Raw genomic sequence first — 23,526 nt, 5'->3', positions numbered from 1 at the left:
AAGTTGTGACAGGATAAGGGGTAATAGATTTAAGCTGACAGCGGGTATATTTAGGTTAGACATTAGGAAGAAATTCTTCACTGTGAGGGTGGTGAGATGCTGGCACAGGTTGCCCAGAGAAGTTGTGGCTGCTCTATCCCTGGAAGTGTTCATGGCCAGGTTCGTTGGGGCTTTGAGCACTCTGGTCTAGTGGGAGGTGTGTTCCTGCCTGTGACAGGGAGGTTGGAACTAGATGACACTTACGGTTCTTTCCAAATCAAACTATTGTATTATATTCATTTGGAGAAAGAAATGCAGAACAACTACCCCTTTCCTTCCCATCTGTAAAATGAATTGGTAAGTCTGAGTTTTGCTGAGTCCACTTGTGAGTGAGATCCTTTGTGTGACATTTTCCCCCCATGCATGTTTTTTTGTTACTAAACTAAACAAAAATATCACCTTTCATAAAAGATGTTTTATCTTCTGTTGAAAATAGGCATCTGTCTTATGCATGGCTTTGGAAAAATCCCAATCTGTTACACAGAACAGTTGGTTTATTTCTGTACAAACAGCTTTGATCAAGATGGGGTACAAAGGAAACTTAGCTATATCTTAGAAAATATTTCTTAACTGAGGTTTAAGATACTAATTGAAAGAAACTGATGTTCATTTTTTTTCTGACTAAACTGTCTAGTTCCTGTAAATCATATGCTTTATCTGTTTATCAATAGAATTTGATAGTTGCAGTGTGCATGCACAAGCGAAGAGTTAAAACTCAGCTTTGGCTTTGAATTACGCCATTTCTAGGGTTAAGTCTGACACAAATGCTATTTTAATGAACACTTTGTATCTAGTACAGTTTCATTCGAATGAGTGATGTAGCTGCATTATTAAATTTTTGAACATTCCTGCCATTTCTATCTCTCATTAAAGTAATAAAATGTAGTCATAAAGTGTTGCTAAGGATAGAAGTTGGCTCAGAATGAGATACTCGTTTAGCAGTTCAAGAGTTAGGCTGCACTGGAATGGCACCACATTCCTTGCAAAAGAAAGAAGAACAGGCAAAGGAAACCTTTGAATTTTGCTTATGCATTGTGCTAGAAGTAACATGAGAAATGAGTGCTGTTCAAAGACTCAGTAGGAGATGAAGCCTAGCCTACTTCAGCACAGTGAAGAGCTAGAAAAAGTTCAACAACGGTAGTCTCGTTAGTATTTTGATTTGTTGCTATAAGCCTTCTTAAAATCAATTGCAACGGGACTGAAGTTCCTCTTTTTTAGTTTGTTGTTTGTTTTTTTTTAAGAACCTTTTGCTTTCTTTTCATGTCTTGTCATTTGTTTCCTTGTTTCCTACTTAATGTGTGCACTCACATTAACAGTTAAAAGAAACTCTTTTGAACATAAAACTGTCTTGAACTATGCAGACAAACCTTCTTCAATTAAAACAGCAAAGGATTTATGTGCAGACTTAACTGGAGACATCAGAGTTAGAAACAGAATTGTTATTTCCTCTTATTCTTTTACATGTGCACAGTTACTTTCTGGAGTTTCAAGTGCAGAACTAAGAATTTGTCCAAAGGGTTAGACCAGTAGGAGCAAAGTCAAACCTATTTGAGTGATGTATGTTAATCTTCTATTCCTATGCTGAAGTTGTCTGATTGTCAATTACCATTCCTAAGATACAAAGTTTGGTAACCCAAGAACTTAATGGCACAAGTCGAACTTCACCTGTTATACAGAGACCGTACAGCTGTTTGATCCCTAGATGTGTGATGGTGAGCAACCTGTTTAAGGTTTTTGTGGTTATAATAAGTTGCTGAATGTAAATCACGCTGTCATGTTGTAAGGGTTTAATTGGAGCCAAAGTAATAATATTTCGTAATAATATAAGATAAAGCAACATATGAGTATACAGAGCAACTTTTTTATCTTGTTCTTGTTAGATAAAATCCTGCATGCATTGTTTTCAGAGTTGATTGTATTATTCAAGGTGGAAAGTGGACCTGAGCTGTTCACAGCCTGTTCAAATACATGTCTCCAAGGACCAATGACCTCTCTCCCTTCCATGCAAACAACTGATTTTAAGGACTTGTGGGTTTTTTTAACTTTCTGATTTCTTGTTGTCTGCCTGTCATTTGACTGATGGCAACATAAATCAGTCAGCAACTTCTGTCTATTATGCCCATTTCAAAGACTGGGGTACGAATTCCAGCAGCCTTTGAATATGCATTACCAAGCTGTGAGGTTTATACGGCTTTGAAGAGCAAGATGTTAACAAAACTTCGATTTCAACAGATACATCTCTACTTAAATGAGACTCTGTCTTTTGTTTTGTTCTAGTTCTTTTAACATTTAGATTGATACTTCCCTTAGACTAACTTTGGTTAGCTTTTGATTAGCTGCTTGTTGTAAAGCTTTGACAATTTCATTATTGTTATGCTCTGAAGATTTACATAGGATCCTCACCAGGACTTTAGAAAGATTAGCAGCAGTGTAGCATGTTCATGCCTTTATCTCTCTATGCATCCCTGATTATTGTGCATGGTTTCCATGTGCAGTCATCTAAAGTACACTGATAGTGTGTCAGCTCATTTATAACGGAAATTCGGAAAGTTTGCATCTTGAAAGCAATTACTTTCCGAATTTCCAGGTGATGTAACTGTTGATATAACTTGTCCAGCAGCTACCTTTTCCAGCCAAGCTATTAGATCCACAGGACAGTTATCCTAGCTGACTGACTTCTCCAGGAGAGAAATCATGGGGAGAAACTGAGACACCTTAATGACGATTAGCAGTCTTCCAAAGACTTAACCTAGTGCAGATACTGCTTTCAGTAGGTGAACTCTGGTTATTTTCTGGTTTCAGATGCTTCTCTCTTTGAAACCTAAGAAATTCTTTTGTGAAAAATTGAAACTACAAAGCCAGCAGACTATCTGTCAAACATTGTTTGTAAGGCTCTTCCCTTTCTGTAAGTGACAAAGTTCAGGAAGAAATTCTAGATGAATTAAAAAAACAAAAGCTTTTATTGGAGGCATTGAGATGCTCTCACTGGTATATTTTGAAGGAAAATAATAAAATCAGGTCCTAATAGTATGAAGATGGAATGTTACCTCTATGTTTTAGCAATCTTAATGCAACCTTTTTTTCTTGCTATTTACATTTGAATAATGAAGGATTACACTGGATTTATGCTACTTATTTTAGACTGGCTAGGAAAGTTTCAAATTTCTGCAGGTGTGTTTTTGCTGTGAAGTAGTAGTGTGCATGAACAAATGTATGTATTTTGATTGGAGAGGAAGAGAACAGCATGCATGCAAAAATATCTTGCATCTGCACGTGACACAGTAGATATGATCTACTAGTGTTCAGATTTGGTAATCTAATTTTTCCTTCTAGTGAATCAAAAGCACACTAGAAATTGTTTGTGTCGAGCTTCTTAGGACATATCTGGATCCTCTGTCATCATGGACAGGGAGATTTAGTGGAGAAATAGCAGATAGCATTTGAGTAATTTTCTTTATTTCTCATTTTCTTGTGTTGGTATTTTACTTTCCTCAACATCTTTGCTAATCAGTCTTGCCTAATGTCCTGAAAAGGCTTGCAATGTTCTTGTAATTACCAGTAACCTGTGAGATTGATCAGTTAATCAAGGAAAACAATGCTTTAACAATTCTTTGGTTTTTGTTATGTCAGTAATCTCCTCTGTATACTTCCATGTAGTTGATTTATGCTATTCAGCTTCCTTGTCTGCTACATAGTGGTCAGTGCTTCTACGGAAGTAGTGGTAGGGTTTGCTGTAGCTGCCTGATGTGCCAGGGAAACCATCTTCCTCTTTTTCCAAAGACAGAAAATATCTATGTTCTAAAAGTATTAAGATATGTGGTCATTTTGTTCTTTTATAAAATAATTTAAGCTGGAGGTAACCTCTGTTAAATGTATGGCCAGCTCATATGAGGTTTCCCTGGAACCTTTCCAACTGAGGTTATGGAATGTCTATCCTTAGAGATGTTCAGACCCCTTTAGCAACTTGTTCCGATATTTGACATGTCTCATTGCAAAAAAATTCCTAGTATTCAATTAACATTTCCCTTTGGAATTTATAGATATAGCTTATCACTATGCATCTTCAAGAATAGTCTGACTTGGTCTTCTTTAGATACTACCGTTAGATACTTTTGCACAGATGAGTTTCATTAGCAGGGGCTGAGAACTTTGAAATGATATCTAGAATCTTGCAGCTGGGAGGAAAGACGAATATATGGAGACAAAATGTAAACATAAGAAAGGATTTCTTGAACTTCTGTAGCTGAAGCTATCTGTGACTTTTAAAAGTTTTTGTAAGCTGATAAATGTAAATACAGATACATACAACATATGTATATCTTATTCCAAGACCCTGAGAATGGAGTATGTGATCTTGAGGTTAATTGCTTTTGGGACACTGTGGAATGACATGTTGTTTTTTCTTCATGTAATAGCACCCTTTGCCTTTTTCAGAGTTTTATAGTGTATTTTGGGAATCATGACACAGCAGTTGAGAGAAATAGGTCAGAGGTTACTCATGGGCATTGGAATGTCTGTCTGGTCTGAATGCCACAAAGTCCTCCTTTAATAAATCTGCGCTCACTTACATGAAACACTGGTGTAAGATTTAGCTTTTAAAATATTAGTATCCATAAAAACTTGAACCATATGCTTTAGGTTTGTTAAGTGTTATTACATGTTATTACTGTTATTAAAATATTATTGAAAGCTGTAAGAGTTGCACTTGGTTAAAACACAAGATATGAACTTAATTCATTATTTAACTACCCCCCTTCAAAAAACTCAGCTATAACTTTAACGCTGTTTCAAATTTAAAGGATTGATGCCCTAAACTTTTATCCACTGCAATTAGTCAATTAATATAATTTATTTCTTTGAAGACCAAATATAACAACAGTCTTTACTGGTATTGAATTCAAAAGTGTCACCATATAATTAAGTAGGATGCCTTATAAGATGACTGCTTTCAGTACACTGGAATAGCAAAAATATTCCACATTAAACAGTTGAAATTAAGAAAGAGAAAATAATGTATTGCATCCATCCAGAGAGGAAGAAATGGAAAAAAAAAGTAGAAAAATGGAAATAAATGTTACAGAGACTGGAAATATTTTTGTAACTGCATCAAGAGAAAATTTTTGTTTGGGTGTTAAAGGAGATACTGCAGAGCTGAGTAACTTTTCAAAACATTTCTGGTTTGTTTTCATTTATGATGCATTGCTTTTTAAATAGTTTCTTGCTTTTTTTTTTTTAACTTGGTCTGAATTTCATACTGTCACTGTGCAATTCATAAGTCAAGCTCATGGGTTTTAATGACATGTAATGGTGTTTTTATTTCCACTTCACATCAATCCTAGCAAAAGGAAGAAGCCAACAGCTACCAAAAGCTGGTCCTTGTCCTGCATCTTCTTTTACAGTAACAAGACTCATACATGCCTGTTTCTAAAGACAGTGGTTCCCAAGGTGAATCTCAATACAGTCCTCTAGAAAGTTATTTTTGCTAGTTCCCAAAGACAGGCATTACTGGTATTGTTGCATTCAGAAGCACCAGATAGTATTAAATGCCTCTGGAAGCCATAGTGAAATTAAAGAACATAAACAACGTTTTCATAACAGATGTAACAGTATAAACTACTAATGCAATGTATACCCTGAGGTAATATAGTCTTGGAATGACCTGTAGAAGGTTTTCATACCATTTGGAAGACAAGGGCAGCCAAAAATAATCTCAGTGACAGCATGAATCTTTCACTGATCTTCAAATGGATAAGATGTCTCTATTGCTCAAGTCTGTCTCTAAAGTAAGGTCAACAAAGCATTTTGAAAGTGTCCTACTGGTTATTGCTTTCCTAGAAGCAATAATGGCAGAATTTACAGTCATACTGTGTGTTGCACTATATGGCAGTATTTAGCTGTAGGTTGGTCTTTAGCAGAAAGAAAAGAGCATGAAACAGCTACAGAAATAAGGATGTTCTGAAAACTAAAACATTATTTTGGTGTTGAAGGAGAAATAAGCTGATCAACAAAACAGTTGTGTTGCTTGAGTCCTGGAGTCTATTTCAGTTGAGATGAGCCAGAAAGTACAATTGAGAGCATGAGGCCATTTCTGCAAATCTTTAAGACTGTTTCCTTATTGCACCGACTAGATTCCATTTTTTATATCTTTTTTTTTATGTGATGATTCAGGATAGATAAACATTATTTGAAAACAATGCTTCAGGATAAATACTGAAATATTTTATGAACTATATCTCTGATGGTATCACAGGTGTTTCTCTTTTTAATAATTTGTTCTGATATAGGGAGTTATATATAGGGTTAGCATGCAATGAATGTGCAGAGAGGTACATGTGTAGTACTGTCATCAGTCTGCTGCAGTATTAACATCTTCTTTAATATTGTTTTCTCTGATTCAGGCCTGTGGAAGGGAAAATCTGTTATAGAACCAAGGAGTTATTTTCACTTATTTTTAAAAGTTTAGTCTTTTAAGTGCGAGTACCATGAGGAATTAAACAGTCCACTGTGCTAATTCGACATTTTTGGTATACTGCAGTGTCCCCAGTAATTTTCAATATGCTAGTTTAAACCCCAAGCCCAGCCCAGGCTTAATGATCAGTGAAAAATGCTCTCAGTGCACCATTACAGTAATCTCTCAGTAAAAGTCACATTGCAATTTCTAAAAACTACTGGTTAGATAAGTCCTGATAATTTATAAAGGAGAACCTAGTACTAAGCGAAACTTAACTGTAAGCATTTTAGCTTTATGTTTCCATTCTGAAATCCGTCCAGTGCCCAGTACTGCGAAGAGCAGGAGACACCCAGTTGCAGGTGTGTCCTTTCATATTTAATTTTTCCTTCCATCTGTATTCATTTCTGTACTCAAGGTATCATACTTCCGTGTTAGTTTTTAAATTCCTCTAAGATAAATTTTAGGTCTTAACTCAAAAGGACCAAATTAACCTCAAATGGACATAGCTGTTTCCCATATAAGACTGACTTCAGAAATTGTGAAATATGAACCCCTGCTCTTTTAGTATCTGTTTCTGTTCCTTCTATAACAGTGAAGGTCCAAGTTTAGCAATTTTTCATGAAAAAAATGGGGTACAGCTCCTTTTAGTGTGATTTCTGTCTGCATCATACCGATATTGGTGACTGAAATTTTCCAGCCATTTCATTTTCTTTTAGTACACACTAGATATAAATTTCAGCTACTAAGTTGTGAGCTGCAGCACCAATGTTTTTAACTCGCCAGAAGCAGCACTGATGCTCATACCTCAGTGAAAAGGGGTATACTAATTCATTTATTTCTTATTTCTATGTGATCTTCTGAAAATGAATTAATGATTGATTTGGTTTTTGAATTCCCCAAACAAATGCAAGTACCACTATTCTTGCAGTACTTTGAGCTTCATAGCTCAGAATAAAGGGTAAACATGCCATTTGCCAAATTTGTATAAAGTTTATGTTTTTTTTTTTCATTTTGTTGTTTCACGCTATTAAATATTTGCAATGTGGCATAATCAAGGCACATAAAAAATATATTTGCTGTTATAATTCAATGACATGAAATTCAAGTTCCCTGAGGTAAGGTTAAACAGGAGCTCATATAGTCAGGGTTGAAATTCAGACACTGCAGATATAATCCATCTCCCTGACACATGCAGTGCTTCATTGTGAGACTGCCAGACACAGTCTGCTGAGATGGGAATGTCACAGAATACCAAAACAGGGGGAGACGCAGTTTTGTTCATCATTGCTTTTATCTACGAATATCCATCTACCAGTCTACATACATAGCTGTTGCCAGAGAAATACGAATTCAGCATGGCGATGCAGCAGCTGACATTCGGAGAAGTATATGGAGCATATGCTTGGAGCTCAGAATTACCTGAAGATAATTTGGGTAGTTAATCATGTTAATTGCTTATCATTAGGGTAATATTTTGGTGCAGACGCTGAGTCACCATTTCAGTTGTCTAGCAGAGATCAAGCCTGGTTGCTTACATCTTCTAGTAAATTCTGAACCTAAATGGCAAAAGGGAACCTGAAGGCAAAGAAAGTGCACTATCATCACTAGGGAGGCATGTGGAAAGAGCTGCAGTGGCAGAAAGAAAAGAAGCTTTTCAAAAATATGAAGTGATACTGGTCTTGTGATTACTTCTTGGTTATTCCCACACCATAATGCATTTCAAGTGTCCATGCTGAGGACAAAAAGGGAAAATCCCTGAACCAATTTAGAGAGAACTCAGATTCCAAACTGAGAGATGTAGATGTATGTGTATATTAGATATACGCTTAAGTTTGGGCTTATGCAAAAAGCAAAGAAACTTGTTTTGGCTGTATTGGGGGTTTTCAAGTGCCTATATAGGCAGCAAAACATGAGAAGTGTTTGTGACTGGCCCATAGCAGTTTTAGCCTGGCATGAGCATAGACAGTTCTGTAAACTGTTAGGGTCCTTGGGTAATTATAGCTTTAATCAGAAAGGAAGAAAGCTTCTGGGGCTGAAAAAATATGCTCTTGCCATAGACTTGGCAGAAACCAGTCTGACCATACAACTAGCAGGGCTGGAGGGACATGGTTATTTGGTTTATGTCTGGACGCATGTCAAATTTAGCATTGTGATTAAGTATTGTTGATGCTAGCTTAAAAAGTGTGGTTTTTTATTTGAAATAGGGTACCCTATTCTAGATGTACTGAGCAACATCTCTTTATAGGCATTTTCTTGCCCATTTAGAAAATGTAGACTTTAGCTAAAAGCATCACTGTGACATGAATCAGCAGTTCAGTGACACAAGAGCTTGGATCAGTGGGAGGGATGGAAGTAAAAGGCATGTATTAAAGCTGAAATATAACCACTTCAAGGATGCTAGTAGTTCCCAGGCTTGTGGCAAAAGTTTCATGAGGAACCTGCAAGCCATTAAAAGTTTAGGAGGAGATGCAGCAGGTGGGCGGTCTGTTGGGGAAAAGGGAGCTAAAGGTTAAGTTAGATATTTTGGCATTGGTTTAGTGCCCCCATTCCTGTGATCAATCATTTCATTCTGTCTACATCAGGATAATTTTCAGTACTTCCTCTGAATCCCTCCCTTAATCCCAATACAGAGCCCTCCAAAGTGTTCTGTACCACCACAGGGCAAACCCAGTGGATGAAAACTCAGTATTTCAACATTTTTTCCGTCACTTCTGGTTTTACTTATGTAAGTTTTCTCTCTGCATTACCTTGCTCTGAATCCTTTTCTTGCCTATTATAGCCAACAGTTCAAGAAGGACAGGGAATTGCTTGAAAGAGTCCAGCGCAGAGCTACAAAGATGATTAAGGGAATGGAACATCTCTCTTATGAAGAGAGGCTGAGGGTGCTGGGACTCTTTAGCTTGGAGAAGAGGAGACTGAGGGGTGACCTCATCAATGTTTACAAATATGTAAAGGGTGAGTGTCAGGATGATGGAGCTAGGGTTTTTTCAGTGATGTCCAGTGATAGGACAAGGGGCAGTGGGTGTAAACTGGAGCATTGGAGGTTCCATGTGAACATCAGGAAAAATTTCTTTACTGTGAGAGTGAGAGAGCCCTGGAACAGGTTGCCCAGGGGGGTTGTGGAGTCTGCCTGGACAAGTTCCTGTGTGATGTACTCTAGGTTATCCTGCTCTTGCAGGAGGGTTGGACTAGATGATCTTTTGAGGTCCCTTCCAACCCTTAGGATTCTGTGATTCTGTGAAAAGTGTCAGGGTTGGAGGCAAATGCCACCGTTTCTTCAATTTTCTAGAATGTAGTGTTTCTGAAGAAAATAAGGAAGATCATAACAACAGAAGAAAGTTGTGCTGAGTTGGTTGTCTACATTCCTCCAACTAATTTCAGACAGATGACAGACTTGGGATCTCATGTGATGATAAATTCCCAGGAGCTTCACTTTGCAACGTTTGTCACAGAACTTTACATTCTGCGACATCTGAAAATTCTGAGTAAAAACTTCAGAGGAGTTTGTTTACATATTGTAAGTTTTAGTTGAAGTTCATCTGATTTTCTGCAATATAGTGTTCTCTCCTGTGGTAGCAATGCAGTTTCCCATGTTTCTTGCTTGTCTGGAAATAGAGAATCAAGTTTGCATACATATACACCCACAGTAAATCATATATTTGAATCCGTAATGAAGTTTAGTTAACAAAGATTTTAGTGTGATTTCTTGATTTATTTTAACATGCATTCTAAAAAGTAAGGCAGCAAAGATATTGCCAAAGTGATAGCTTAAATTAGTGAAGAGTCAATTCAAGAATTTATGCAACTGCTGTCAAAGGTCTATAATAATTTTTGGTCCACACTGTCTAAAGTGCCTTGAAACTCTAATTAGTGCTGTTAGTTTTTAAAACTGTATATTTGTGCTATATTTTCCACATCTCCTGCATGAAATTCCTTTCAGGAGATGCAAAGATTTAAAGTGGCTTTAACTTCTGGCATTATACTTCACTTTGGTTGCCTTTGATTCACAGTATTGCAGCTAAAACACAAATGGACATCGATAATGTCACAAGGCTTCTTTTAGTATTGATTTCTCAGCTAAGAATATTTATTAATAAAAAAACTCTAGTGCATCAAAATGACAGCATGCTCATTGATGACTGGGCAGTTGGAAAGATGGGGCCTGTATGTGATGTGTCAAATATTTCATCCTTGAGAAAACATGTTTGAAGCATTATCTTGCTACTTGTTCAAGGGCATCCAGTCTCTTCAGTCACATAAATGCTGAGCTCTAGCCCACAGTGTTCTAGACCTCTTCTGCAAATATCAGCAGAGTATCTTTATGCCTCCTATATCTTCTAAATAAGTAGTAAACAGGCCTCTTCCTTAAGGGTTTTTCAAGATATTTTAACAACAACAAACTGAATTTTAAACATAAAAATTCTCACAACTCTGAGATTAAAAGGTTGCCCAAAGAAGTGGAAAATGTTCTATCCCTGGCAGTGTTCAAGGCCAGGTTAGGCAGAACCTTGGGCGACATGGTCTAGGGTGATGTGTCCCTGCCTGTGGCTGGAGGTTTGGAACTAGAGATGATCTTAAGGTCCTTTCCAACCCTAACTATTCTATGATTCTATGATTGCTCAGAAATGTGATGTTAAATCTCATGTAGAATTACCTGTTAGATGACAGTTGAAACTGACATTGTAATTTTAGCTAGCATGGTTGTCAAGAGTGCCTATATCTTGTCTTGAGAGTTCCTGAAGAGCCAACACAATGTCCATACTTGAATATTTCTCTAATACCCTGCTGGTAATTTTACATTAGGATTTTTAAGAAGCTGAAATTGATTTGTAAATATATTGCCATTTTCCAAATCCTAAGAGAGATGATCTGTCTAGAAAGGGGAGACATACACAATGATTACAGATATTAAGTTTGATCTAAACAAACAGAGAAGTGTTATGAAATAATAAAATGGTTTTATATTTAATTTCTCTTTATATTGGCTCAGAATAGTATGTCTTGAAATATGTACTCTTCCCAGTACATACGTGAGGCAAGAAGGTTCATTGTCTAGTCCAACCCCCTTGGTCAATGCAGGGTCATGTATGGCAGGTTGCTCAGGACATTGTTCAATTGAGGTTTGAAAACCTCCAGAGATGGAGATACATCTTCCTCCTATTTCTGCAAGATTTCTATTTAATACTTCTGTTTTCACTTGCAAGATCACAACTTTCCTGAAGAGAGAAGGGAGGAAACAAGCAAATCAATCCCCACAAGAAAACAAAACCAAGCCCCCTCATGTCTGTTTCAGTGTCAGAATGGCAATATCACAGATTTGTTAAATTAAAGGAAATTTTATCGCTGCCTTTAACAAAGACTCTTAACCAGGATTCTCAGCAGAGTCATTTGTTACCTGGTTGTATGATGAGAAAGGAGGTGGCAATGGAAACTGTATTTTTAAAGTCTTCTGGCATAATCTGTTGTGTTTTTCTTGTTCAATTAGCTGATATTGCTAAAATGACTGTGAGTTCCTTTGCAACACACAGTTATGTGTATACTATAATCTCATCAGCAGGTACAAACCTACTAGCTCTCCACATTTCTTCCTTTTTCTGATATTTGCAGCCAGTCTTCTACCCTTCCTGCTTTCAAAGTATTGTTATTGATCTTTGCCATCTGATAGACAATTACCCTTGTCCAGTTGCCATCAAGCTGTGGAAAAGCCAAGAAGTTGAAATTGCTATTAAGTACATTTTTTCTCTGATTGTCACAGTTCATGAATTGCTGGATGTTTTTAACATATCTTTACAGATGTTTTTTGTCTTCTCGATCACATGCAGGTTGCTTGTTGCAGGAGCTTTTACAGAGAGATGATAGAAAACACCACCAGTAAAACAATTAACAGAGAGAAACACAAAGGTGCACTTGATCCACTTCTGTATCTGCCTTGACTGGAAGGTGAGGTTGTTATTTGTGGTGTGGATATTGACATGGTTTATCGGCAGGATATTATCTTGGAAGTAGAAAGCCTGGACCAGAGCACTGCCCTATTTGTGACTCTGATACCTTACCCTCTCCGTATCTGTATGCCCTGTCCTGCTCCTGCTCCTTCTGTTGATAGCCTTGTCCTGTCAGTGTGGGCAACTCTCACAGTGTTTGAATGACAGCTTTTGGAAGAGTTTCTAGTTTTGTCATCGCCTGTGTTGCTACAATACAGGTAACATACATATGGTGGGCCCATATTCTTGTGGTTCTTACTCTGACAAGAACTCATGTGTAATTAAAAATATTTGTAGGCTTGAATCTTTTGTGCTAATTAGTTTTCCCCTGAGTCCCTGCTGACAACTAATAGTTCCATGAAATTACACTGGACAGTATATTTAAAACTAATAACAAAAAGGGGAAAACTGCCTGGGGATGTTTCTTAATAGAAAAAAAGGTTTGGAAAAGAGTAAGAAGTTAAAGACAAAGCATCAGTCTACTTGTTCTGCAGGACTGAAGCAGCTGGTGTGTCACATGAGCCAGCAGCCTCCAAGGCCCTCGACTCAGAGGAATTCTGCAGAATTATCCTGATTTATTACAAACTGCAGCTGGATTTAATTCAGTAATGTAACTTACTGAATATTTTTCTATTAAGATGACTTGTGTGTGTAAGCAGAAAAAGGATACATTTAGGGACATCTGACTTAATTTTTCTCCTTTCCTACACTTTTCCCTCTTTTATTATGCGAAAGGGCAATAGAGTTCTGCACGTGAGCATAACATTCACATGAATACAGAAAGAATGCAGAATTTGTTTAAAAAGCAAGTGCTGAGGAAAACAATAATGATTAGCTGCCTGTTGTAAATCTTTGACGATTTCATTATTGTTATGCTCTGAAGATTTACATAGGATCCTCACCAGGACTTTAGAAAGATTAGCAGCAGTGTAGCTAATGCCTTTAATGTTCATGCCTTTATCTCTCTATGCATCCCTGATTATTGTGCATGGTTTCCATGTGCAGTCATCTAAAGTACACTGTTTCTGAGGATTTCAGCTGGTCTTCGTGAAAATGTAGCTACTCTCTAATGTCATTTTTGGAACATGATATAAAACTTTGAGCTCTTTTGTTCTACAACATCACTGTTATATTAAGTTTAAGTAAGATGCTAACCAGCTCTTGGTCAAAAGTTGTTTATTTTTGCTCTTTTACAGTGTTGCTGTCAGCTTATTTTGATTGCAGAGCTGCATTTTATGGATATAAAAAGAGATTGCTTTGTTTTTCCTGCAGTAGATCTCAACACAAAGCATTTTATTTATCTAACAGTTCCAAAGCTAACAGAAGTAGAGTTTGAGTTGACTTATTAGATTAAAACTCTCCTGCAGAGGACTTGGGATATAGGTACTTGACATGACAATTTATGGGAAACATTTTAAAAGAAGTGTCACTTACATTAATGGATGTTGTTGCTTTAAGAGGTCTGAGCAGTTTTGGCTGTTGAATTTAGGCTTCTTGGTCTGGGTTGGTTTTTGTTTAGTTGTTGTTTTTTTTTCAAATCCAGCTCAGGATACTTGTGTATGAGTCCATAAGGAAACAAGTAATATCAACGCAAAAAAAAAAAAGTGTTGCTTACAAACAACAGCTAACTTAGAACATGTTGTACCTCTCAGGTTAGAAATGTCTGCACTGATTCTTCCAGCTAACAACAACAGCCAATAGCAGTCACAAAATGGTAGTGCAGATATAATAAATCTCTCCATATTTGCACCTGTACTAGTAATATTTCTTCCTGTTTATTGCACGCATTAGAGCAATTATATTCTATTTTTCATGATAACATTACTTTTTTTTAATTGGTTACTTATCAATTTTTAACAATTCAAAAAGCTTTGTAAGTGTTGGGTCTATTTCTTTCATGTCATCTTTATGATCCTAACCAAAAATCCTGAAGTCAGTGGAAAGACTCAACAGATCTTACTTTGATCTTACTTTCCTTATTTGTTGTGTTGTTTTCTTTTTTCATTTGGTTGGGTTTTTTTGAATCCTGCCCTGTCCTATCTCCCATCATCCACCCATCCACACCACACCTCCCATTCCCACTGGATCATAAAGGCAGCAACGCTCTGGTAACAAGTAATGTGTCTATCTGTGCAAAATCAAAATAAATAGGAGGGGAACTGCCTTCTACTTTTGTATCTGAGATTTTAGGTTCTAAAAGCACACAAGAATTGAGCCATATTAGAAATCTGCAAGTCACTTCTGGCAACAGGTTGCAGAACAGGTCCGGGGAGCTGTACAGCAGCTGCAAGTACTTAGCACCTCTCCAACAAGTTCCCAGAGACAGGCACCCTCTTATTGGGCTGATGACACTTGGCAGCTCAGGAAGGCTTTCTTAATTCTCCAAGTACAAAACCAAAATCGGTCAAAAGAGAGAATACCAAAGGTGATCAGCTTGCTAAAATGTTTTGATTTCAAACATGTGTATCTAGAGTGGTGTGGTCTTTATGGGGAGGTTTGTACAGCTGAAAGATCAACAACAGATCTGTTTCTTTTTCTTCCTCTCTGTTCCCCTTGTTTTATGTTATGCTCAGTGGTTGCCATTAAAACCTTTCCTATTGCTGTAGACCTTGTACTAATTCACTCTGACATTAGAGAATACTGTAATACTACCAATTAGGCCAAAGGAAGAATGCTGAGGATTTTTCTAGTTACTATTGCAGATGACTGCTGCAGATGGAAGCAGTCTTTCAGTTGCTATGAATTGTTAGGGCATATCCTGATTTCTTTTCACTCCCTCCTTCTACTCTCCTACTATAAAAATTATAATTTACATATTCAAGCTTCACATGAAGGAGTTTGATTTAAATGTAATTTTATTTATCAGATAACATAGTATGTATAAAATGTTCACAACTCTTTCATTGTCTCACAGAAATCTAGTTACCCAAAACAACTATGGACACTGTATTTTGTGTGCTTTTCTTCAAATATTTTGGATAATAATCTGCCAAGTGGGGTAATAGATTAAAGAAATCTAGGAAAATATAAAATCCATGTAGCACTGCTTTCTTCTCAATTTCTATTTTCAAAGCCAGATTATAGTTTGTGGAGATTATTAGAACCATAGAATCATAGAATAGTTAGGGTTGGAAAGGACCTTAAGATCATCTAGTTCCAACCCCCTTCCCGTGGGCAGGGACACCTCACACTAAAACCATATCACCCAAGGCTTCGTCCAACCTGGTCTTGAACACTACCAGGGATGGAGCATACACAACTTCCCTGGGCAACCTATTGCAGTGCCTCACCACCCTAACAGGAAAGAATTTCCTCCTTATATCCAATCTAAACTTCCCCTGTTTAAGTTTGAACTCGTTACCCCTTGTCCTATCACTACAGTCCCTAATGAAGAGTCCCTCTCCAGCATCCCTATAGGCCCCCTTCAGATACTGGAAGGCTGCTATGAGGTCTCCATGCAGCCTTCTCTTCTCCAGCCTGAACAGCCCCAACTTCCTCAGCCTGCCTTCATATGGGAGGTGCTCCAGTCCCCTGATCATCCTCGTGGCCCTTCTCTGGACTTGTTCCAACAGTTCCATGGCCTTGTTATGTTGAGGACAGCAAAACTGCACACAATACCCCAGGTGAGGTCTCACAAGAGCAGAGTAGAGGGGCAGGATCACCTCCTTCGACCTGCTGGTCACGCTCCTTTTGATGCAGCCCAGGATAAGGTTGGCTTTCTGGGCTGCAAGCACACACTGCCTGCTCATGCTCATTTTCTCATCAACCAACACCCCCAAGTCCTTCTCCACAGGGCTGCTCTGAATCTCTTCTCTGCCCAACCTGTAGCTGTGCCTGGGATGGCTCCGACCCAGGTGTAGGACCTTGCACTTGTCATAGTTAAACTTCATGAGGTTGGCATCAGCCCACCTCATAAGCGTGTCAAGGTCCCTCTGGATGGCATTCCTTCCCTCCAGCATTATCAACCGAACCACACAGCTTGGTGTCATCAGCAAACTTCCTGAGGGCGCACTCAATCCCACTGTCCATGTCAGCGACAAAGATGTTAAACAAGACCGGTCCCAACACCGATCCCTGAGGGACACCACTCGTTACTGGTCTCCAGCTGGACATTGAGCCATTGACCACAACTCTTTGCATGCAGCCATCCAGCCAGTTCTTTATCCACCGAGTGGTCCATCCATCAAATTGATGTCTCTCCAATTTAGAGAGACAAGGATGTCGTGTGGGACAATGTCGAATGCTTTACACAAGTCCAGGTAGATGATGTCAACTGTTCTACCCCTGTCCTGTAGCCCCATCATAGAAGGCCACCAAATTGGTCAGGCAGGATTTCCCCTTAGTGAAGCCATGCTGGCTGTCACCAAGCACCTTGTTGTTTTTCATGTGCCTTAGCATGCCTTCCAGGAGAATCTGCTCCAAGATTTTGCCAGGCACAGAGGTGAGACTGACTGGGCTGTAATTCCCCGGGTCATCCATTTTCCCATTCTTGAAAATGGGGGTTATATTTCCCCTTTTCCAGTTGTCGGGAACTTCACCTGACTGCCACGATTTCTCAAATATGATGGCCAGCGGCTTCGCAACTTCATTCTCCAGCTCCTTCATGACCCACGGATGGATTTCATCAGGACCCATGGACTTGTGCACGTTCAGATTTTTAAGATGGTCTCAAACCAGTTCCTCTCCTACAGTGGGTGCAAGGTCTTCATTCTCACAGTCCCTGAGCCTGCCTTCCAAAATGTCCTGGGTTCAGCAGTAGCAGTCATTTTTCTCCTTCTTGGTAGCTGGTGCAGTGCTGTGTTTTGACTTTCAGCTCGGGAACAGAGCTGATAGTGATGTTTTGGTTTGGCCAAGGACTTTGTGAGCCTCATGCTCTGCCGGGGGGAGGGGAAGCCAGGAGGAAGCAGAGACAGGACACCTGACCCAAACTGACCAAAGAGCTATTCCATACCACAGCACATCATGCCCAGGATGTAACTGGGAGTTAGCCGGAAGGGCTGGGAGACTGCAGGGTTGGAGGAGGTATCGGTCGGAGCTTGGTCGGGCTTGGGGGGTGAGTTATCGGTCAGCTGGTGCTGAGGTGTTGTATTCTCTTCCCTTGTTATTTCCTTTTTCATTATTATCATTGGTGGTAGCAGTAGTGATTTGTGTTATACCTTAGTTACTAAACTGTTCTTATCTCAACCCGTGGGAGTTGCATTCTTTTGATTCTCCTCTCCGTCCCTCCGGGAGCAGGGGGAGGGCAAGAAAGGGGGGGAAGTGAGCGAACGAATTACCTGACTGGGTTTAAACCACGACACAAAACTTGGGTGGTGCAGTCAGAGCCTTTGCCAGTGAAGGCCGAGGCAAAGAAGTCATTCAGAACCTCAGCCTTCTCCAAATCCTGTGTAGCCAGTTCTCCTGAGAGCTTCCTGAGGGGGCCTATGTTCTCCCTAGTCTGTTTTTTATTTGCTATTCTGCCGCTGGTCTCCTGTCAGGAGTGTAGCTAAAGGGCAAAATAGATTTACACACTGGTTAATGCTTATGCTGAAAGAAATTTTGTAAGGAATGTCTGTTTGGTTCCTTATTCCTAAAACATGCTAGATGCTATCATGTTAGTGCTCTGGGGTAGTATCTATTACTGTTATTTTCTGAATTAAAATAAATAGTAATCAAAATTTTTCCTTGCTTCAGTGAGTGATTCTATTTGAGAAAATAAATATTTCCTTTTTTTACCAAGATGCAGCACCAGTTTCTCAAGGGAAATGCTCTGTTTCTGCTAAAGATCAGGTGAAAACAAATGCTGTTCTTTATCCCCAGATTCAGCAGACCTTTGGCTGGTTCTGTTCTGTGGGACAGAGAGACCTTGGAAATATTTAAATACATCACGGGGATGAGCATGGTTAAAGAATAAGTATTGTCTGGTTCCCTTTCATTCAGGGATGTTTATTACAAACAGGAGTATGAAAAGTGGTACAGGGATATTTACAGGAAATACTGACAATTAGGCAGAGACTGACACTGCAGAAAAAGTAGAAAAGGTGGGAAGAGAGTGATGTGATAAGTCAACCTGCAAAAGTAAGCATATGGCTTGAATATTTTTCATTTCCTATCCTACTTATTGCTGGATTGCCTCAGAAAACCATCAGGACACACAGGAGTGTGGCAATGGTGAGACTTTTAAGTTATAATTTACTCCAAGCACCATCAGCAAAAATGGATAAATAATTTAAAAAAAAAAAAAAAGCAAGCTCAGCTTTTTTAGGCATTTTGTTTATTTTGCTCAGGGAAAGAAGACAACTGGGGACCAAGGCAGTGCAGACTAGTGCCATAAACTCATTTTGTTGAAGTGCACAGCTATTAAAGTGACAGTTGGGAAAGTTCTTTGGAAAGGAAGGGAAACTGAACCTGTTTAGCAAATATATTGATAGCTGGCAGAGACTATGCTTGTGATGCCCCAGCTACCAGTTAAATGTAAGTGCACAAATAAAAGTACATTTGATGGACTAATTAAACAGTTCAGTGAACAGCACTGGTATTTCTCATTTAATCTTATATGCACTAGCTAGATTTAGTTCACAAATGGTTTTGAGATGGTTCAAACCATCAGGCTAATTCTTTTCTTACACTACCAGATTTCAGGAGAGTTAAAAAAGCAGAGAAGGACACGTACCCTGGGGTCTGTCAGACTCCCCGAAAGTCTGCTTGTGCTTATTCCTGTATGTAATGATATATGCCCTCGGACCTCTCTTTTCTTTTACTTTAATCAATGTTTCTTTCAGAATATTATTTGAATAAGAGTAGAAGTAATGACTTTTTCTTTGTTTCTAGGTTTCTCTTTCTGTCCTTCATCACCAGTAATTCCTTTCTTTCTCTATTTGTATTAGAGCAAAGAGCAAACTGTGGGTGCAATAGACTAAAAAGTCTGTTAGACTTTTAAGAACTGAGAGACACAACACCAGTTTATATAGTTTCGGCTTATTTTGTTGGGTATTGGTTTTATTTCTGAATTACTGGGGAGTTTTTAGGATTAATAACATGGACAAATGCTAGCAGTTATAGAGGAAAATCCCAAAGTTTTTCCATAAGGATTTTTCTTTTTTGTTTCTGTCCCAGAGCATACTTTTCCTGAAGTTAATGGAAGTTACATGCATGTATTGGAGGTAAAGTATATCCCCAAAAGTTTTACTGGAAAATTTGACAATTCTAAAATAAACAGAGGGTTGTGGCAGCATGCTTCACTGAAAATAAATGCTCACTCTGTTAGCTCAGCTGCACTGGTGCAGGAAAGCAGCTCTCTTCCAGAGGCTCTCTTGTTGGATACCCATAGGACTTTGGCTCATTTACCATTTAACCACTGTGCTTGGCAGAAAATCTGCAAAGCTGCCAAAATGTGATCAGCTATCTAGGGAGTCTTGGTCCCCTCCAGTCTCTTGCCTTTACTTGAGGAGTTTGAGTCAGGGCAACCTCTACCTGGACTAAAGGTGCTAGTAGAGAGCAGACATTTGAATTGTGGCTGTGGTTATGTACAAAATACACATTTATTTTTTTAACTATACATAGTGAATTTTCTTTTCTCCAGAGACCAGCAACTGTGCGATAGTATATAAGAACTTGTGGAGAGGAGCAGAGTCTGAAACTTCCTTGTTTTCGTTCAGGCTCTATTTGATTGCTTAGTGTTTCCAAGTGGTTGCTGAATGATGCAGTGGAACCGGGCATTTGCTCTGATCATACTGTGACTTTCTGTAAAGATGGTATGCATACACTCTTTCACAAAGGTTAGCTCTTAACCTAAATCTAGTTTTTTTAGATTGAAAGTTTGGGATTGTTTTTTTCATTTTCAAAGCCTCAAAGAAGTCGGGAGTTGGCTGTTGAAACAGTAAAAAGTAAAGAAAAAGACAAGAATGAAGAAAAGTAAAGTTTTGTCATTTTCAGAAAGATTATTCCCCTTCCTTGTTTCCTTTCTGCCTGCAATACTAGCGTAGAATTAATACACCCTTTAGACGAAAAAGCTTCCTGTACTTACTCAAGAATACTGAATAAATCAGAGTTGGAGTAGGTATAGTTAAGCACTTTTTTTTCCTTATTTTTTTTTTTAGATATATAGCAACACTGTCCCAAAATCTTGTTTGCAAATTTTCAGCATTTTCAAGAAAATCAAATGTTTTCCTGTTTCAGCAGTGTTATTAGGAATTTGCTCTGAAGCTGCTGCTACAGTACTGCATGTTAATATCTAGCTCACTAGATAGTAGGAGAAAAGCCAATGTGTTCATGGAAACAGTGCTTCCTGAGACAAGTAATCAGCCTAATGTTGATGTCATGCTGCAATCAGACTCTAACAAGGTTTGCAAATATCTTGAAAAGAACGGCTCGTCTTTGAATGGCGTAGATCAAAGCCCAACTGGAACAAAAACCAAGTATGCTGCATGTCAGCTGCAGAATTTTGGTGATGTATATATACAGAATGTAATAATGATGTATTATACAGAATGTATAAGCAGGGGCGCCCACTATCACCACCGGCAGTAACAGCCAAATGGACTGGGGTGGTCAATTACTTAAAATCTTGCTACGTAACCACAAAAACTAAAAATGAAGCTTAAAAACCCATTATGCATCTCCAGAGCCCCAGACTGTCTTTTTAAAGCTTCAAGTCCATTTTTAATCCGTGCCAAAGTCTTTTTTAGACAAGATTGTTCTCAGGAACTTCTGTCTCTTCTTTGCCTTTCATGAGAATAGAATTAGGAAGGGGTAAGATGTAGAACAGTGGTTCAAGCAGAGGAGTAGTCTATAAACCCTCCCAGCTCTGCAACAGATATGCATGCTCTGCAACTGGGGAAGTCATTTGCTGTCTGTGTGCACTTATTTTTCCAACTGTGAAATGGGCAATACCTCATCTTTAACTGCAACGCAAGGCCTGATTCATTAATGTGTTTCCAGTGCACTTCAGTCTCTATGAGATGAATAGCTTGCACCCTGCATGAAAAACAGACAGCCAATGGAATAACATATAGTCTGTGTTGCACCAGACTAACCCTCTGGAAACTGTGCCTTTGAGGTAAAATCATTCACTTTTTTTCTGCTGTAGTGTTTCTATTACCTTTGAGGATTAGGAGGTTGTAGAAGGCTAAAGCAAGCTTCTCTATGCCTTGGCACCTCTGCCACCTTTGTGGCATGGTGAAGCCAACCTGCAGTGGGACGGGCATGCCATATGTGTTACATCTGCTTGTACTCTGGGTCTGACCTTCAGAATGGCCATACAAGAATTAAAATGTGTCATAGCAAGAAAGGACCTAATCTGGTGTTGTCTGCACTTGAAGCTAGAGAATCTCTCTTGGTGATGTTGTGCAGAGCTCCAAAAGCTGATGTAAGATGTGCATTTACTTCCTTGATGCGGAGGAAGGCAGCAGCAGTCTGGCTGGCATGTAAGGCAGGGAAGCCTATGTCTTAACCTATGAAACCCAGTCAATATTGCAGTATGAGATGACAGACTGTAATGCTACAGTCTGACAATTTTAGGCAAATTGGTTTATTCAGAGTCAAAATAAAAGACAATCAAAAAGCCTAACAATTAATACTTTACATGATGTCTGAGGTTTTGCTGCTTTTTGTGCCTTTTTTTTTTTTGAGAGTGAGAGAATGTTTTTCCTTTGCCCTAGACTTCCCTTTAGATGATGAAATCTGATAATGAGCCTGTGGGTCTACAGCTGATGGATATTTCTGTTTGTTCATGTTCACAGATGGAAGATCTTTCTGGAGCTTACCAGGTTCCCAACTGAATCCCCTGAAGCATTCTCTTGTAGTGTGATATGAGAGAGTGACTGCTTTCATTATTACCTGGATTATAGCTGTGCTTTCACACTCTATCAGCGCTTAAAGCCTAAAAGGAGAAGGATCTCCACAAAGGCCTCCAAGCCAGATAGACAAGCTCAAGTATGCTCAAAGAAGTGATATAGATGTCCAAAGCCACATTTCCACTTACAGAGACTGCAACAGGCACAGAATCCATCCTCCTGTTCTGCTTTGCAAGTCAAAGAATTGTATTTAAAATTTTGCCTAGTACTTTCTATCAGATAGAGAGTCAATAACCCTTAATGTCAGGTGGTCTTGGAAAGAGGTTAACAGACCGTATCTTAGGAGTTCAGCACCAGATCCTGGGAAGTTTAAATTTGCATCCCCTTGCAGAACACACAAATTTTTGGTAATCTTGAGAAGAATATATTAAATAAAACATCAAACACATAAAAAAATCTAAAATAATTGCATGACATTCCACTTTATCTCAACTAATAAAGTATTTCTAAGCGGGTCTTTTACCCTTGTAAAAATAAGCAGATGCTATGGGACAGACTTTCACTATGATTATGCTGATGCAGATCAAGAGACACCTTTGAACTCATTTTATTTATCTACAATTTACTTGGTTTTCACGTGGTGCTTTGGAAGAAAAATATTTGCAACTGCGATACCCGAGAGTAGTTAATGGAAATTTTAAAGGTGGGAAATAGTAACTAATCAGGTAAGTGAAGTTACTTTTTGTTTACATTCATAAACCAGGGTTTAGCTACAGATTTGGAGACTTCAGCTCCATCTCTTTATGGTGAAAATTCAAATTTGATTCTAAAATAACGGAGATTGTCAAGATCTGGAATAAAAATAATAAAAAAGAAAGAAGAGGCACCCTGTCAGAATTAAAGGGCATAGTGAAGACAAAATAAATTTTAACATGCATTTTTTTATGTTATTCTATGATTCTGGTAAGTTTAGGTTTTTATATAATTATGCTGAAAACTGCAGCGTTTCTGAGATGGTGTTGAACATTTGCCATGATTATTTTAAGCTTGTTTTCACTAATTTATCCCTGCTAGGACTGTACCATAACAAGAGACTTAAAGCTTTTCTATGTGCTTCGCATCTTGTCTGGCTCAGGAGAGCACCTTAAATATCTTTGTTTTACCTGTGCTATCTTCCTGAAGCCTGAAGGACTACTCAGTTACAATTATGCCAGGAAAATGTGTTCCGGTACATATATACCTTCTCTGTATTATATCTGTAATGGAAAATGATTGGAAACTG

At 38.5% G+C, this 23,526-nt stretch overlaps 1 protein-coding gene across 1 annotated transcript in view; it reads left to right on the top strand.

Annotated features, from left to right (window-relative positions):
- Positions 1–23,526, top strand: part of LOC133269758 (uncharacterized) — a 139,474-nt gene extending 115,948 nt beyond the window's left edge. Inside the window, exon 4 of the mRNA XM_061454423.1 lies at positions 22,191–23,526. Within this exon, the coding sequence (XP_061310407.1) occupies positions 22,191–22,263 (73 nt within the window). The 3' untranslated portion in view covers positions 22,264–23,526. The remainder of the gene's footprint in view (positions 1–22,190) is intronic.

Source organism: Pezoporus flaviventris, unplaced genomic scaffold (assembly GCF_033815535.1).
Source record: "Pezoporus flaviventris isolate CSIRO_AGI_PZ_B2104156 unplaced genomic scaffold, CSIRO_AGI_Pfla_v1 ptg000015l, whole genome shotgun sequence".
Classification (NCBI taxonomy): Eukaryota; Metazoa; Chordata; class Aves; order Psittaciformes; family Psittacidae; genus Pezoporus; species Pezoporus flaviventris.
This window is presented reverse-complemented; position numbering and strand designations above follow the sequence as displayed.